This window comes from Argentina silus (assembly GCF_951799395.1).
Source record: "Argentina silus genome assembly, chromosome: 14".
Classification (NCBI taxonomy): Eukaryota; Metazoa; Chordata; class Actinopteri; order Argentiniformes; family Argentinidae; genus Argentina; species Argentina silus.
In genome coordinates this window covers 1,967,802-1,985,489 of record NC_139668.1, presented here as the reverse complement: position 1 = coordinate 1,985,489, position 17,688 = coordinate 1,967,802, and the positions used below count along the sequence as shown (strand labels likewise).

The 17,688-nt window shown below is 41.0% G+C and overlaps 2 protein-coding genes across 2 annotated transcripts; both read left to right on the top strand.

The window, feature by feature from the left end:
* The first annotated feature begins 1,609 nt into the window (after positions 1–1,609).
* On the top strand, positions 1,610–17,601 carry dhrsx (dehydrogenase/reductase (SDR family) X-linked). Its single transcript, XM_083684585.1, has 7 exons — positions 1,610–1,718; positions 6,557–6,664; positions 7,290–7,358; positions 10,198–10,299; positions 11,368–11,575; positions 13,317–13,524; positions 15,584–17,601. Exons 1-7 carry the CDS (start codon positions 1,619–1,621, stop codon positions 15,764–15,766), a joined length of 978 nt encoding a protein of 325 aa, XP_083540711.1. The 5' UTR covers positions 1,610–1,618; the 3' UTR covers positions 15,767–17,601.
* LOC310814990 (E3 SUMO-protein ligase ZBED1-like) lies at positions 1,620–5,604 on the top strand. Its single transcript, XM_083684583.1, has 2 exons — positions 1,620–1,718; positions 3,032–5,604. The coding sequence occupies exon 2, from the start codon at positions 3,089–3,091 to the stop codon at positions 5,132–5,134; it is 2,046 nt and encodes a 681-aa protein (XP_083540709.1). The 5' UTR covers positions 1,620–1,718; positions 3,032–3,088; the 3' UTR covers positions 5,135–5,604.
* Positions 17,602–17,688: the final 87 nt, after the last annotated feature.

Genomic DNA, 17,688 nt, shown 5'->3' with positions numbered 1-17,688 from the left:
TATCATGGACCAGAGTGATTGCAAGAGGAAAGTTTGGAGAAAAAAGGATCTGCCCAAAATGTACAGCATACTGTAAAATATGGTGCAGAGGGTGTTAGGTTTGGGTATGTATAGCAGCCACTAAAACTTGCTAACTTGTCTTAATTGATGATTGTACCTGCTGACAGCAGCAGCAGAATGTATTCTGAAGTGTACATAAACATCTTGTCTGCTCAAGTGCCAGCAAATTCCTCCAAATTCATTGGATGGCGCTACATCATACAGTAAAACAAAGACCCAAAACATACTGCCATAGCAACTTCAGGGCCAAAAAGCGGAAAGGTCTTGACTAGCCAAGTCAATCTTCAGATTTAAATCCAATTGGACATGCATTTCATTTCCTGATGATAAGATTTTAGGCAAAAAGACCACAAAACAAACAACAACTGAAGATGGCTGCAGTACAGGACTGGCAGAGCAGCACCACAGAAGATACTCAGCGTCTGGTGGGGTCAATGGGTTGCAGACATCAGGCAGTTATTGAATGCAAATGATTATACACTAAATGGTAAGCATGAGTGCTTATTTTGGACATATGATAAGTCTGCCCGTAACTTTTGGGTACCCTGATATAGGGGGACTATGCATAAAAAGTTGTGTAATTTCTGAATGGTGAAACCAATATACACACAAATACCATCAAATAAAAGCTAAGATCTCTACTTTAACCTCTTAGTAATTGTTTGATTTCATATCCAAATGTTTGGGGTGTAGAGCCGAAAGAAAAAAACATGCTTCACTGTCCCATTACTTACGCAGGGCACTGTAGTTGGTTGGTTGAGCAGTTGAGAGTCATCCAGTTGGTTGGTTTAGTGGTTTCAGTGGGGTAGAACTGTTAGCCAAGAGAGTGCATTGTTGCATAATCATTCTCAGAATGTGTTCTGCAGGCCTCCTGTTATAATTCAATAGTTCTGAAAATTCCATAGCAGTTGCCATAACAATGGTGGCTCTCAGAATGCTATGTACTAGTTTAAAAAGGCGTACTAGTTTAAAAAGTTTAATATGTATTAAAAAGCTTTTATCAGAGTTGATCATGTTTTTCGCACATTTTACAGTAGAAATGATGTAAATATCTTAAAAGGTGTATGAGCGGCAGTGGTTAAAAAATTGCATATTTTAGATTCCATAGACCTCCATGTTAAAAAGTGCACTTTCAAGTTTGCATAGTTTAAAAAGTAGGTATCAAATAGGTATCAAAACCAAAAGTAATCGCAACGCGAGTTACACCTCTGCACGTTTTAAACTTGGAGTTGATGCGAAAGCAAGCCCACCGACTACTACTACTACTACTACTACTAATAATAATAATAATAATCATAATAATAATAATCATCATAATCATAATCATACGTATATCAAGGCAAGCCCACCACAAGTATGTCAAACAACAATAGTTGGACTTGCTATTGCTCCCCCCAGCAAAATCGCTTCCACTTGCGTGCCTGTCCTGTGATACAGCTTGGTGAGCGGAACTAACGTCAAGGGAACCACACTTCAGCTCTGGAGGAACCTGGTGAAGTAGCAGTGCTTCGTACGGAATTCAAAGACTGAAACACACGGAGGCGAAACTGGCTCAGAGATGTGGATACTGTCTTTCATCCTGCCGATTTTGAGGCTGTATTTAGTGGGAGTTAAAGTTCTTCTGTATCAGCTATTCAACAAATCTTTTACCTTACCAGGTTGGACTTCTTCACCCTGTATTTTTGCTGTCATTGAATGTTATGTACTGATCAGTTTTCTAGTTGCAAGGGCGCTGAGCTGTGATTTTACAATAACAGACAGGCCACTTCAGATTGTTATTCACAAGTAGGTTTCACTATCAGCCCGTGAATTAAGATACTACAGCGGCAAGTCTAGCCTACAATGTGTAAATGTAACGTAGGCCTATGTAGGTAAATGGAGGATAAAACATTCCTCTGCGTATGTATCCTTGCCTGTGATTGATGCACATCTCACAATTTGAATGATATTTGTGCTTGACTTGAAATTTTGTAAGAATGTAACGTTTTGCGGAAGGCTTCCGAAAATCACGATAGTGCAGCTTAACTTTATAATGATGAGGATGTGTGCTGACTGGCCTTGGAGTCTCTCACCTTTGATTTGTAATTTAAGCTGTATTTATTTGTATATTTTTATTTAGCTACATACCAGTACCCTTTGTATATACCTTTTCTTATCTAAACTCTAAACGTAAAGACAATTATCTTAGCTTAATCATATAGCATAGTCCTACAACACATTTAAGATAGAATATGAAATGTGTCAATATAACCTAATAACCTCCACAAGTGCACTGTCACACTTACTTCAAATGTTTCTGAATCCTCCACAAACCAAGCAGGCCTATAGATGATTCACAAATCATTATGCAAATATCATGCTGCATTTTGCTGGCAAATGTAAAAAGTAGTATGTCTAGTCACAAATTGTGATTTGTGACTAGACTGATTTGTAATGCATCTATGTAGGCTTTATGGAAGGTTTTATGAATCCTTCATTAAACCTTTGTAAGTTTCCCTGTCTGAACTGGAATGGTTTGGGAAGTTTGGACGTTATTGCAATCAATGATCTTTGGCCCAGATAGGGGGGGTGGGTAGGCTATCAACTTCTTAGTGTAGAAATCTCATGAAGGCATTGTAATCTAGCCCACATGTTCTGTGCTGACACAATGGAAGTTACTGTGTTCCTGTAGAAAAAAGTTAGGCCTAGACCACTTGAATGCCTAATCATGCAAAGAATGTTACATTTTGCTCAGTCCATGACAATAGATCTTAATATTTGCTAATAGCTAATTCAGGCCCAGGCTATAGTGCTAACATGCGGGAGGCAAGTCTTGGAGTCTTATTGTATTCTATGCCTTATTCTGTGGACTTGTTGTGATAGTATATTAGAGCATCATCATGTATTGACAGCACTCATCTGACAATTTTAACTAATTTAACATGTTTACAATTTGTATGATCTTATACCTCTGTTTCGCTGCCCTCGTTAGGTACTCAGTAATGAGTGAAGGTGCCTACTGTAAAAGGATCTATTTTTAAAGGACCCAATGGGGGGTAAAGGCATGGGGACATCCCCATCTGACCTCAACCTTGTTGCACATCCACGGGCAAAAAGTAAAGTATGGAGGTATTTTGGCTTTGATACTGATGCAGATGGATGTATATTACACTGGAAGAAAATATACTGCCGCATATGTATGACCCAAATCGCCTACTCTGGCAACACCTCCAACCTCTCGTACCACTTGGAGAAGAACCACCCAGATGCGTTCTGTGAGTTTGTGAAGAGCAACACGGAGCAGATGCGTGAGGCGGTGGCCTCAGCCTACTCCAAGATCAAACCTGAGCCTCTGCAGCTGGATACAGCCCTGAAACAGAGCCTAGGATATGAAAATAGACGACACAGTGAGCTGACCGCTGCGGTCATCAGCTTCATCTGTGAGGGGATGTACCCTTTGTCTGTTGTTGAAGAACCCACTTTTCAGGCACTCTTGAAAACTACGGATCCCAGATACTCACCACCCAGAAAAAACTACCTGGCGATTAAGGCCCTTCCACAGAGGTACCATCAGACCCGGGAGGCTGTGCTGAATGAACTAGCAGGGGTGGTGAACTGCGGTGTTTCCACTGACCTTTGGCAAAGCCAAACCCAGAATAGGACTTACATCTCCCTATCCATGCACTCCCTGAACCATAACTGTCAAAGTGGTTTCTCCATGAGCAGCAAGTGCCTAAAAACGTTTGAAGTTCTTGAGGAAAACACAGCAGAAAATATTACAAGAGCATTGTATGAGACCTTTGTCGAATGGGAGATCACTCACAAAATCAGTGGTGCAACCACAAATGGCTCATTGGATATTGTAAAAGCCTGCTCTCTCCTTGATCTATCTGTGCAATTGCCTTGCCTTGGCCATACTATTAACCGAGGGATGCATGAAGCCTTTCAACTCCCCAGACTTGACAGCTTCTTAGGACGTTGCCGCAAACTTGTTGATTATTTCCAGCAGTCTGTGACTGCCATGTATCTACTGCACAAGAAGCAGAGGGAGCATGGCCTCACCCAATGTGTGCTGATCAGTGACAAGGTTCAATCTTGGCTAGCCACCCTCACTATGCTCCAGCGCCTTAAAGAACAAAAGTCTATTATCACCTTGGTACTTATGGAGGACAGTGACAACCATCATCTGAGTTTTGAGGGTGTGGAATGGAGCATGGTTGAGGGCTTGATTGAGGTGCTGCAACCCTTCAAAGTTGTCACTGACATGATCACCTCCTGTAGGTATCAGACCATTAGCATGGTGAGGCCTGTCCTTCATATGCTGCTGAACACAACCCTCAATGTGAAAGAGGGGGATCTCAAAGAGATCAGCACAGCGAAAGAGGTGGTCTCTAAAGCAATTTCCAGCACCTACTCACAGTCGTCTGAGATGGCGCTGTTTCTCAATGTTGCCACTTTCCTGGATCCCCGTTACAAGAGGCTTCCTTTCCTTTCCACTCAGCAACGCTCCCAAGTCGAGAGCAAAGTCATCGAGGAAGCAAAGGCAATTCTTGAAAAACAAAAGGAAGAGTTCCCTGTCCCAGATGAGCCACCTAACAAAAAACATGCTCTGGGAGCCCCCTCGTCCTCATGTAGCAATGCAGACAACCCTCTGTCTGTGATTTTCTGCCCAGCAGGCACTGATGAAAACCAAGAGGAGCTGCACGCTCAGGTTGTGGAAGAACTGAGCAACTTCAAATCACAAAAGATTCTGGGTCTCAATGAAAACCCTCTACACTGGTGGTCGGAACATGTGGCCTTATTTCCTACTCTCCCTAAGGTACTCCAGAAGTATTGGTGTGTTCCTGCCACGAGTGTCCCATGCCACAGGTTGTTTAGCTCCTCAGGCACGGTTCTCTGTGGCAAGAGGAACCGCCTCGCCCCGGCATTTGTAGATCAACAGGTGTTCATGTATGAAAATTCTCGGAACTATTATCAGGCTGAACCCAGTGAAGATGATTTCGAGGAATGGGGCTTTGGACAGGATCAGGATGGTTCAGGCAATGGAATGACTTTGCTGCCCAGTGCCATGAGCTCAAAGGACATTCATCTGTGAAAACTGGTTTTGTCTTGACAAAGTAATGGCAGGACATAACAGATGGAGTGGAGTCAACTATAAACCCTAGAAGTAGCTGTGATCCAACCATACAAAAACCCATAATGTGAACACAAAGCATCCACATTACAAAACAAAAAGTAGGCAATTGAAGCTATGGGAGCAGCGGTTTTAGTTGTCTACAAGTAAAAAAGGATTTAATGTCTAAAACGTTAGAATAATATCAAGTCACATTTGTAATTCCTGGTCATATCCAGCTATTTTATGTAATGAACCATTTCTTTAACAATGTCATTGATTTATCCACTCTACCAGTCCTGTCTCCATTGGTTTGTTTTGCTCTTTGAAACCACCTGTTTAGTACAGAAAAAAATGTAATGGTCAAAATTATTATGATTATAATGTGCCATTCAGATACCATTGGACATTGTTTTAATGTGCCAAGTGTTCTCATGTATATACATTATCATAAAATACTCAAAATATTAAGAATGTATCATTTGAGTCATTACTTGGTCTTGTTGGGTTGATTCCAAACTACCATATGACATAGCCACAGAATAGCGTTGTCACTGCTGGCACAGGTAGTTATCGTAAAGCAAGAGGTAGCTACTTGGTAGCCTTTTGCTGCATGGCAATCCCATTGCGCTGTCGTGCTCATGTGCCGATGGAATCGCTATCTAGTGAAATGTCTTACTTTGGTGAATCTGAAACATAGGTCATACAATTTCCAGTGGTGACGTTATATCATAGAGTCTAAGTCTAATGTTTTTGGTGAGCCAGTAAGCTGTTAGACTACATAAAACATTACAGATTAAGTCCAACTGCCAATACTTCTTCATATTTGTCTTCATATTTGCACTCCCCAGAGTCCTCTTGTTGGTTTCTAAAAGTTGATAACAAGCAAAGCATTTAACCAGTCGCCACTTCCGATATGATTGGTGTAAATGTATAGTTAATTTTGGAGTACATCCTGATCACCCTCGGTGCAAAGATAAACTCCAAGCTCTAATTTCAGTATCAATGTTAAACTGTGCCAGCAGGCTGTCTCACAAGGTCATCTTATCTTCTGGAGCATGGCTGTCAATCAAAATGTATCTAAGTAACATAGATAATGAAGGGCACTTCTTCCCAGCATGTTCACAACAGGTCAATAAGGACACAGTGACCTGTGACTCACTCCACACACCTCAATAACTATAGATCATTCCCAATGCGATCTCTGACCAAACACGCATTCTCCCAAATGGAGGGATATAAATGGGTATAACAATATCAAGGCAGTCAATAGTAGACTAAACTGTAATTGCAATGTTCGCAGTAATGGTGGTTGGGCTGGAATAATAAATCACCAAACAGAATATCCATTGTGTTGCAAGGTAATGGCAATGTGTGGACCTTCTGTTTTTCTCCTTCACACAGTTTTGCCCAAACAAAATGGAAGGGTTGCCATAGTGACGGGTGGTGCCCGCGGAATGGGTTATGAGACTGCGAGACACTTGGCAAGCCTTGGCATGCATGTGGTAATAGGTACTGTACAACACTCCCTTATGTCATTATGTCCCAATGATTGCTCAATCCAACGTGATAGAAGCCTTTGCTCAATTAGGTTTGTGTCTTTCGTTTAATTTTTCTGTTAAAGAATGTCCACATTTTCTCTTGATTTTGACTAACAATAAGTCAAGCTAATGGTTTCTCTTTTGCTTTTCTTTTTGTCATATTTACGTTGTGAGACTGCAAAGTAAGTGACACACAGCTAACATTAGATCTCCCTTTAACTCACTTAGTGCCGAGGGTAAATAAAGTCACCAAAATTGTCAACATTCTAGAGTGCCACGGTTAAATACCACTTAAAACACTTGGCACTCTAGGTGGTGAGTCTTTTCCGAAATCCTTGGGCAGTTAGTGAGTTAATTGAGGCTGTTACTTCCCAGCGTAATGAAAATGGTGACTTTGTGACTTCTGTTATAAACTTCTCTGTGCCTGAAACACAAATCAGACCTAGCTTAGTCCCCAGTCTTCCCGCTGTCTGAGTTGATTGATGTGTGTGTGTGTGTGTGTGTGTGAGAGAGAGAGAGAGAGAGAGGGGGGGGGGGGGGGGGAAGATGTCTGTTTGGAGTGCCCACCGTGCCTCTTTCCTCCCCCTCTCCTCCAGCTGGAAATTGTGAAGAAGAAGGACAGATGGCCGTGAAGAGGATCCATGAGGTGGGCGGTGAGGGGAAAGGTAATATTCAATTTAGTTCCCATTGCCATTATGGAATACTGTCCTGAATTCGGTCACACTTTCCATACTATTCCCTATCTATACCTATGTATTACATCTGTTATTAGTAATGTCAATGTAATACCATGCTTTTAGTTAATACAGAAGTACATTATTATTTGCTTTGTAACTGCATAGTATTGGCGATGGGTGGTTTGTGTTCGATTACACAGGTAAACAAGGTCTACAGGCTACAGTGAAGCTACTCAGACGTATGCATGCATACCCTGTCTGTTTCTCTAGAGTGAACATTAGGATGCATGTCATAAAAGTGTATCACTTGTGCACCAGTATCCTCAAAGGGGTATATGAGATGAGTCCAGAATTTTGATAAAAGCAACGCTGTGTCACTTGTGTGGAGGGGGAGGCATGGTTAGAGCATGACAAGGAGAGTTAGCTGCTGCCAGACAGCCTTATTGTCATGCACATGTGACTTGAAGAGGTTGTTTGGAATAAGGCCGATCCCCCTCCCAAAATTAGAAATATGCTTGTTTGTATTAAGACAGGAGGTTTTCACCCGATGGTACCCCCTCCTTTCCCAGCCCCCACCTCCTGTCAGCCAGTGTTTAACAAGCCTGTAACAAGTTGTCTGAGAGGCAAAGCTGTAGGAAAATGTGAATTTCTACATCTCCTAAAATATCTGACTCTCTTGTAGCATGAAAGCCAAAAGCCAGCGATAATGTCCGCTACATAGTGATATATTTCTAAGCTCCTGTTTGTGAAATGGTCTTTCAGGCCTACACCCTGTTTGTTGATGGGACTGTTTTTATATATTACAGTTTGCTTTGTGTAGATTGGATGGAACATGTTTGTGTGATATAGAAGAGAAGAGGATTGTCTAGGACCATATTGGGGCCACACACCTTGATTCAGCAGCATACTAAAGCCACAGGAAACACGTTTTTGTCTTGTCAGAATATGTTTGTTTAATCACCAGCTGGGTCCTGCAGGGCAGGACAATCCTTATAGACAAGTGACTTCAAGTTCCATTAAGCCTCCTTCATACTACCAGTGCCTCCACTCACTGATTCTGTCTGCTTCAGACATCTACTATTGACTTAAGTCCTTTAGACAAACTTTGGTGTGGTATCGTGAGGTTGTAGAGTACCGTAGCCAACATGTTATTTGAGATCATCTGGAAGCTCACTCATATATCTTGAATGAATGATCATAGCAGTCTCAGCAGCAAGAATAGGAGAAGCATAGAAAACAAAACCCCGGGCCTACATCCATCTCTCTTAACTATCCTCATCCCTCACCTCCATCCCATTAGCCTTCCTGTAGATTTACCACCCAATCTGCTGCTCTCCTCCTTTTTCTGGGGAGCATGAATCTGTCGTCTGAGGTGCAGATGGACAGCCCTCTGGGTCAGCTTGTTTCTATCCTGTAATGGCTTGGTTCTATCCAGTCTCAACTGACCAGAGAACGTCATTCAGGACCATGCCAGCATTTCAAGAGTCTTTGAATGACATGTCTTTGTTCATATTTCTGATGACATGATGCCAACAGTATCATTGTGTCCTGCAGTTGGCACTCTGGCACTGTCTCTGCCTTTCTCATTATAGGCTGCTTTTTCTGGACTGGATACAGATAGGGTTGACACAGACGATGCATGATTATGAGAATGAAATGCTTGATTATTTCGAAAAGCATTGCTTCAAAAAACGAATGTGTTGGAATGCTCGTAATCCTGTATTACTGTGAAGAAAACGTGTTTGGTAATGCAGCTAGTTTCAACCCAGAGGAAGATTTTTGTGTTTTTCCCTCACAGAAAAGAAACAAGAACTGTACAGTAGGTTATTCTACTACAAGGATGCACAACAGCCGCCCCCCCTACCCCATTCACTGAATATACATCCCTCCAAATAGTTTTTAAATAATAGGCTTGGGATGACCTTATTAAACTATTAGCCTGGAGCACGTTGTGTTATCTCCCTCTACCGATCCAAGATTGTTAAGGGTTTGTTGACTGTGACTCACAACAGACACATCATTAAAGACAATGTTGTCCTCTCTCTGCTATTGTATGTGGTTATACTGAATACTTATTCTCTGCTCCACACAAAACAAATGTTTCCAACACATTTTTGCTTCTGATTCTTATGTACTCTAGCTCTCTGCTCTTATTTTACATACTCAACAGCTCCACCGCTCTTGAAACCCTGTTCACGCTCAATAGGCAAGAGTCATATGATGAGTGTATTGCAGAGTAATTTACCTAATTGTGGGACAATAATTAGTTTCATTATGTGCTTGAGCACTCAGTTCAGCGAAGGCACAAGCTGTGCTAAGTGTTGCAGAACGAGGAAGGCATGCCTTTAATGATTCTGAAACCCCTTGCTGTAGAAGGTTTGACTGGACTATGTTATTACTGTTGTGGTAAGTTCTGTTCTAATCGTGTTTTCTCTGCCAGTGGGCAAGTGATGACTCTTGTTCCTGTCCCTTTACAGCATCGATTTTTATTTATCTACTGTATATTTTGTGACTCCATTTATTTGACTCATGATGTTAGAACAGTCTTTTCTTTTTTTTTCTTTTCTTTTTTTTTTACTTCTACTCTTGCACATTGAATGTTTGGGGTGGAATCCTAACTCCAGATCCATGCTCGTAACTCGAATCATCGATCCATTGACATCAATGCAAGGTTTACACAAATGTCATAGTTATGTGTGTGTATGGCGAGTTAGGATTCCACCCTTAGTGGTTAGACTGAGTAGATGATGTCCTCTTGTCAATGCTGACATTTTTAGGCATAGAGATTTTTTTTGTGATTTGTTTTTGTGTTCTGTTCTGTTCACAGTGGAGTTTCTGTTCCTCGACTTGGCCTCCCTGATGTCGGTCCGCCAGTTCGTCCAGAAATTTAAAGACCGGGGTCTACCACTTCATGTCCTTGTCAACAACGGTAGGCCTACAGCCGATATGCCCTCATCATTTCAGATACTTTGCTGTGCTCCATTGAGTTGGCCTAGTGCAAACCAGCCAATGGAATGGTCCAAAAATGGCAAACCCCACCCATCCGGAACCCCTTGCAGACTCAAGCAAACGCTTCAAAGTATTTGAAAACGTTTGATTATTCTTTACTATGAAAGAGCATTACCGTCAACACTTGACCACATAGTCAGTATTGTGTCTCATGCAATATTGAGTTTGTAAATGTGGTCTTGCAGTACAGTCAGTTATTGTGCACTTGAAATACAATTCCATAGAATACATTTTCATAAATGCAGGTCTGATATTATTTATCTTGACAGTGTAGACTCACTGCGCAGTACAAGTCAGTTCTCGTCTAGACCTCCACGACAGTTAGTTTGAACAAAATAGCTCTTATTGAGAGAGGCCTCTGGGGACTGTTCCCTGCTGGGAAGGAAAACCAGCTTTCTTTCTCACTCTCTATTAATAATTCACAACTCCACAAGCTTATGTCAACAGCAAACATCTCACCCAGCTGATGGCTGCTGAAGGACACAGACATTTGTTTCACCCCATTGAGAGTGTAATGATACAGAAAGGTCACTATGCTTTCCTACTATTCACTGTCAGAGGAGTTGTGCGGTAGTTTTCTGTTGTGTTGGAGACATTCATGTTTACACTGATAACCTCTCCATCTTTCCCAGGTTTCATAGAGCCTTTAATCTCATTCACTATTAGGCATCTGATTTCATATCCCATGTATATTAACAAAAGCATTGTTGTAATGTTAATGACCATGTCTTCTCAATTGTGTTTGGACATGGATGATGAAATGTTTCATCTCCATCAGTGGATAGTTTGAGCATGAAAGCACTCAGTGTTATTGTTGGCAAGACGTCTTGACCATCCTCTATGACTCTCTTAGGCCATCTCGGGGTCAGGCACCAATGAGAGGGAGTGTATGAGTTAAAGGTATTGACATTCACTTGGCGGAGCAGTTGTGTTCTGTTGACATGGACAGCTGTCATGTTGAACGTATTGAATGTGTCCTGTCTTTCAGCGGGCATCATGCTTGTTCCTGAGGGAAAGACAGTAGATGGATTTGAGCTGCATTTTGGCCTGAACTTCCTGGGGCATTTCCTGTTAACAAACCTCCTCCTGGACACACTGAAGATGTCTGGGAAGCATGATGCCTACTCCAGGATTGTCACCATGTCCTCTGCCACACACTACGGGGGCAGGCTCAATATGGAGGACTTGCAAGGCAGGTAAGGACAACATAATGTGTGTTCATTATGAATCAGCTGCTGTCCACTTGTCAGAAACGTTATCACCTGAAGCAAGGTCAGGAAGGAAAATAAAAAGAATATAGTAGAGGCACTGATGCACTTTTAAGTCACTGGTCTATTTAAGTCATCTGATCAATTGCATCATCACATCTCGGGACATCTCAGTGTGTGAGCAAGAAAAAGTAAACAGATCTTCACAATTGACATCCTGCACATATTTCATGTCTGACACAATTTTATCAAGTATCCATGACGATATTATTTGTTCTAAAAATGAAGGAAATTGCTCCAATAAATTTAACGTTGCAAAATAAATAATTGCTTGAGATGCTTGAAGTTCACATAATTACGACTTTCTCTGACCTGACATTCATTTCAGTCAGGACACTCACGTCAGTTTAACCATTTATTCTATGACAAATTCAATACATTCAAGCTTGACGTAATTGCTCCACACTGTAGATGGCAGGGGGCCCTTGACTCAAACCCCCATAGGTAGGCTACATACAGAGCGACTGAGCAGGTGGAGGCTGGGGGTGGTGGGTGGGATGACCACACAAAACATACTCTCATAGCCAGTACAACTATGTCACAACTGTTGAAGCTATGAAGGAGCGCAAACTTGGCTGCTTTTACTGAAAAATGGTAATACATTTAAGCTTGGCGTAACTGGATGACTCTGCTCTGTACAGCTCCCTGCCCGGAGTTAAACGACTACAACATACAAGTATACAATATGGCAGGGAGCCCATGACTTATCACATCCCAACACAGCAGAACCATCCATCAGCCAGTGAACCTATGTGTAATGAAGGAGGTCATTATAGCATTATGTGAAATATCAGACTGTGTCAAGCATATATACATTGGTTACTGATATCACCCAGGATTAACCTTAAGTGCAGAGACAAATTAACCTTTGCATCCTGGATCAGACAGAGGTCATTCTAGCATTATGTTACATATCTTACTATTAACTATGTTACATACCTTACTAGTAACTATGACCCATGTAGCACAGCAACAAACCCTTGTTGACCTTCTGATCACCTTCTGTATTACTTAGCGCAGGGACTTTTTAATGCAACTGCCCTTTAGAGATGACACTTTGGCTTCTTGACTCCAAGCTCATCAGCACCCATACAGTGTACGCAAAAGCACTATTTTCCTACATTATATTGGTACCAGGGAATATTCTACATTATGAATTATGTGTTTACAATGGGTCATCACTGCTTTCCTGCACATGTTTCAGGATTGACCAACGGATGTTATGAAACCACCTTCATGGCTCCCATGATATCTCTCCACTGGACGAAAATCATTCCATAGATTGAAATGCACAGGGCAGATTTCTTAACACTGACATCATATGAGGAGTCGTGTTGCATATCATTTTAATCAGTAGATACTGTAGAATAGTATCATCAAATATCATTTTATTGTTTACATGTACAATATTGAAACTAGGAATGAACTAACTGCAAAAAAACAGTGTTGAGGGTACTTTGTTGTTACATTATACAACGTGAATCATCCTCTGAAAAAACTGATGAAAAAACCTCTGGGGTAATAACTACATAACTGACTCCCCCCTGTAACACCAGTCCCATCCCAACTCAATTTAAAGCTATCAAAACTCAAAGAGAAAGTCGATTATTTTTCTTCTTCATTATTGCAATGATGGACATTCTCTCTATTCTCACTCTCTATTTCCCAGGTCCTGCTATAGTGCGCATGGTGCCTACTCCCAGAGCAAACTGGCTCTAGTTCTGTTCACATACCACCTGCAGGAACAGCTGACATCAGGAGGGTTCCCAGTAACACACAACGCTGTGGACCCAGGCATGGTGGACACAGACCTGTACCAGAACCTCTGTAGCCCGGCTCAGGTAGCCAAGAGACCGGTGGCCAAACTGCTGTTCAGGGTACGCTGATAACTTCATCATGTTTCAAATACGGTTTATTGGGTTAAGAATCTGTGGTCATTGGGACAAAATGCACCAAAGATAGATCTGGTCATGAAAAAGGTTGCTTTTCTAAGGCTTCACTTGTTATTGTCATTCCTTGTGATTGCTTTTCTATGTGAAATTTATTCTTTAGGCTTCTCTATATGGAATATTCCACCCCCTTACTCTTCATGGCTCATGATGTCTTATTCTGTTCATCATATTGCTGTAGTGTCTTTTGAAATTATTATTCTGCAGATCTTTGGATTTACAGATAATTGAAAATCTTTTTCATATCAAAGGATGCGTAAATGGGGTCATTTCAATAGATGTACTCATAACCACAGGTGAACAAGAGGATACATATGTTAGGAGCTTCTACATGGCATGTACACAATTCCAATTGCAATAAGCTGCAAGCAACAAAAGACATGTACATGAATGTAGACTACTAGTCTTTGTGTTTATCTCTTTATGTAACTCTAATTTGTGTTGTTTTAGATGCCTTTGTGTTCTTTAATATTTAGATTACATCATTTAAATGGTTGTTGTCTTCTGAGTTGAGAACACACCAGTATTTCAAGGGTAATTTTTTTATCAGAAACTCATAAAGATAGACATATTTGGATTTAATTTCCTAGACAGTGATATTCTATAAAGATAGAATAGATAGATAAGTGTTGATGTTGTCAGATATTGATTTTTACCACTCTGGTAATTTCCTTTTGGAGCCCTTTATCTGGGAGATGAGGTCCAGTTTAGTGCATTTATAATAATGTCAGTTTCCATGTGAAGGTTTGGCACTTTTGTCTATATTTTGTTAATAGCAAAGCATATCTAATATTGATAATCTGACTCCAATGTAATTATCTCTATTTGCAAAGAATTGTTGAGTTTGTGCTGATTTACTACAAGAATGGTCAAATAGAATGAATCAAATGAGGCTTTAATAATACTGTATACTTATACAATTATTGCATGGCAAATACTTCATAGGAAAACGTTACATTCTACCCTCAATGATAAATGATAGATAGCGAGAGAGAGAGAGAGAGAGAGAGAAAGATAGAGAGATGACCACAGGTCATTCAAACAATGCTACTCATGATGAGAACCTCATGACAGGACAAAGAAAAGAGGACAAGCTATTCCCTGACCTCTGCTTTTATATCACTTTACAACCACAGTATTTAAATTAGGAGCTGTTGACAAGGAGAGCCAACCAGAGTTAATTCCATCATTTCTATACTGATGACATCACAGCTCTGACACCCCTCGAGACATCCCACAGAGCTCACAGCCATTTGTCTACTCAGGGGATTGGCTCTCAATGTAGGGGGGCAGAATAGCTCCCCTTCACCAGTGTCAAATATTCTCTTTCGTAACCAGTATGCCAGTTCAGATTGTGTCTAACTGCAAGATGGCCTATTGTAACTGTTTCCATTCATTTCATTTCTACTTAAGAAACATGTTCAGCACACTGAATCTATTCCAGTTTTTTTGTTTTTTGTTTCTCATTTTACCACAGTTTGGCCATTTAACATTTGGAATACTAAAAGATTTACCTCTAGTCAGAACCATATCATGAACTGCATTAGCTAGTGATTACTGGAGAAGATTGTCAAGTGAACTGAGAGGCTCTTGTCTCATTAGAAGCAAAGGAGATTCACTTGGGATGTTTATTATATCCTGTTGATTTTCTGTATGGAAATTCATGTATCTGAGTTCAGATTTCCACCAGTTGCTGTGTGCAGTGGGTCCATTTAAAGTCTGCCTGTCACATTAGTGTTCCAGAACAGCCGCCGTGGGCTGTAATAGGTTGTCTAGCTCCAATCAACCCTCTGCACCTCACTCACAGTGGTCTGCAGCCCTGTGTCTACACCTGACATTTCACACATGCCTTAGATTGGTGTAAGTTGTCTGTCGTAGATTGATTTAAGTAAAGCATATTGTCTTTAACTGTATCTTCTCTGCTTAATTTTCTTTTTTCATTTTGATATCATATGGTTAAGAGGGTTTTTCTCTCTGTCATCCCCAGACACCAGCCCAGGGAGCATCTACAGCAATCTATGCTGCCACTGCCTCTGAGCTGGAGGGTGTTGGCGGGTGCTACCTGTACAATGGGGAGAAGACTGAATCAGCTGACATGACTTATGAGGAGGAGGTGCAGGCTGAGCTGTGGAAGCGGAGCTGTGCACTGGTGGGTCTTCAGCAGGCCTGAGGAGGAGCCTGGCCCGGAATGACCTTCCAGCAGCATCACACACCCAACACCAGCCAGACCTGGAGCCAGCCTCTGAATTTACCTGATCTCACCTCATCTATAGCACAAACTCGCTGATTGCCTCAGAAGCTGTCCTCTCTTTGCCACGCACCTCCTTACACATCAGCATTGGGATCTACAGTACTCTTCCTCATACTCATTCTCTACATTCTCCTCCAGACCTTCCAAAATCTTATACAGTGTACCATAAGCCAAACATTCTAGCTATCATAATTAAAAAAACATTGAGCTGTAGATGGAAATCTATGGAATCGAGCTTATATATCGCAATACAAGTTATATCAAATCTACTGCTCTGTAGATATATATGTAATATATAATATATATGCCATTTAGCTGACGCTTTTATCCAAAGCGACTTACATTGCAGTGAGTGCATACATTTCAGCATATATAGTCCCAGTGGGAATCAAACCCACAACTTAAGCATTGTTAGCGCCATGCTCTACCAACTAAGCCACAGAGGACCACAGAGATCTGGTTTCATATCTGAAACCATAGATCTGGTTTCTGGTTTCACCCCTCTCGGACTCAGATAATGGACAAACTGACAAATAATGGACAAATGGAGGACACAAGGAACAGAGGAGCTAGCAGGGCCTCGGAGAGACACACTTGGAATATCTCTTACTGCTCTCCTCTTTGACTTTGTCCATTCTCTAGTACCATACCAGTCACTCAAGGACTGAACCATTGATATGTAGTTGCAACACCTCCTAGCTGTGATAAGAATATCATGGAGCTTTGGTGAAGGGCTAATCATTAAATGACTACGGAGGACTTTTACTTTGTTTAGCCTTATTCCGGCTCATTTCCACTTAACTGTCCTCTTCTGATGTTTATTTGCAATCCTTGTTGTAGTGTCCTCCATTACTAAAACCAGACCACTTCCCCATAGTAGGTGCCTTTGTGTCAGTGGACCTACTGTGTGGTATCTATGTGGCATGATCTCCACTTCACTGTGACTTTGATAGGTTCTAGTAACGTTGATGTCTCTTAGCCATTATGCTAAAAGGAACTACATTTCATGATAACGTCACATATTGCTGGGCAGATATATCCAGAAATGTTTTCTCCTTCTCAACTGAAACATACAGAATGATGTTGACGACAGGATGTTTTCTCGTTATAGTGAAGACGGTTTTAGTGTTCTTATTTGGGTTCTTCATTTTAAATCTGATAGGTAGCAACAGCTGTGTAGATTATCTCCATTATATCTGAAGCAGATATGGCTATGGCTGTCTCCAAACAGTTTTGTGTGTGTCTCAATTGTCATACAGGATATCGTAATGTTTTGTTCAAGTATATGTCATATCTGCCAGGTCAGGTTTTGTGTCTGTGCACTCAAACCAAATACACTACATGCCCCAGACAATAAACACCAGTGCACACATAGTACACCACTGAGGGAAGTGTGAGAGAGGAAGATTACTGTAGGCTTTATGTATTTTGTGTTGTGAAACAATCTGCTTTTGTTTCTGCTGTTGTTATGAGACCATCGCTGGCTAAAGGCTGTAAAAGACACACAAACAACTTTTAATCAGAAGCACTTATTGATTATATTATTGATTATATTGCACACAAATGTTTTACCACAATCACTGTGAATGATGCCTTGTTTTTCAAGTTGTTATATTTCTTTGTGCTGTTGTAATGAATGGAGTAGTTTCAGCTTGTGAAGTGATGCTGAACTGTTATTGCGTTTGTCCTAACATCATAGGGAAGGGTTCTTTGGACAAACAAAATATAATGAAAATCTACAATAAATTAATTACTATCGCAGCCCTTTGCTTCTAGTTATTTATTTTCACGTTGTTTGAATCGTGTTGTTGTTCTGATTTCACTCACCTTGCTAGCAGCTT

Excerpts from the sequence above, each read along its gene's own strand:
- dhrsx (XM_083684585.1), top strand. The coding sequence starts at position 1,619 with ATGTGGATACTGTCTTTCATCCTGCCGATTTTGAGGCTGTATTTAGTG. Across the intron at positions 1,719-6,556 it reads CAAATCTTTTACCTTACCAG|TTTTGCCCAAACAAAATGGA; the intron begins GTTGGACTTCTT and ends TCCTTCACACAG. Across the intron at positions 13,525-15,583 it reads TGGCCAAACTGCTGTTCAGG|ACACCAGCCCAGGGAGCATC; the intron begins GTACGCTGATAA and ends TGTCATCCCCAG.
- LOC310814990 (XM_083684583.1), top strand. The coding sequence starts at position 3,089 with ATGGGGGGTAAAGGCATGGGGACATCCCCATCTGACCTCAACCTTGTT.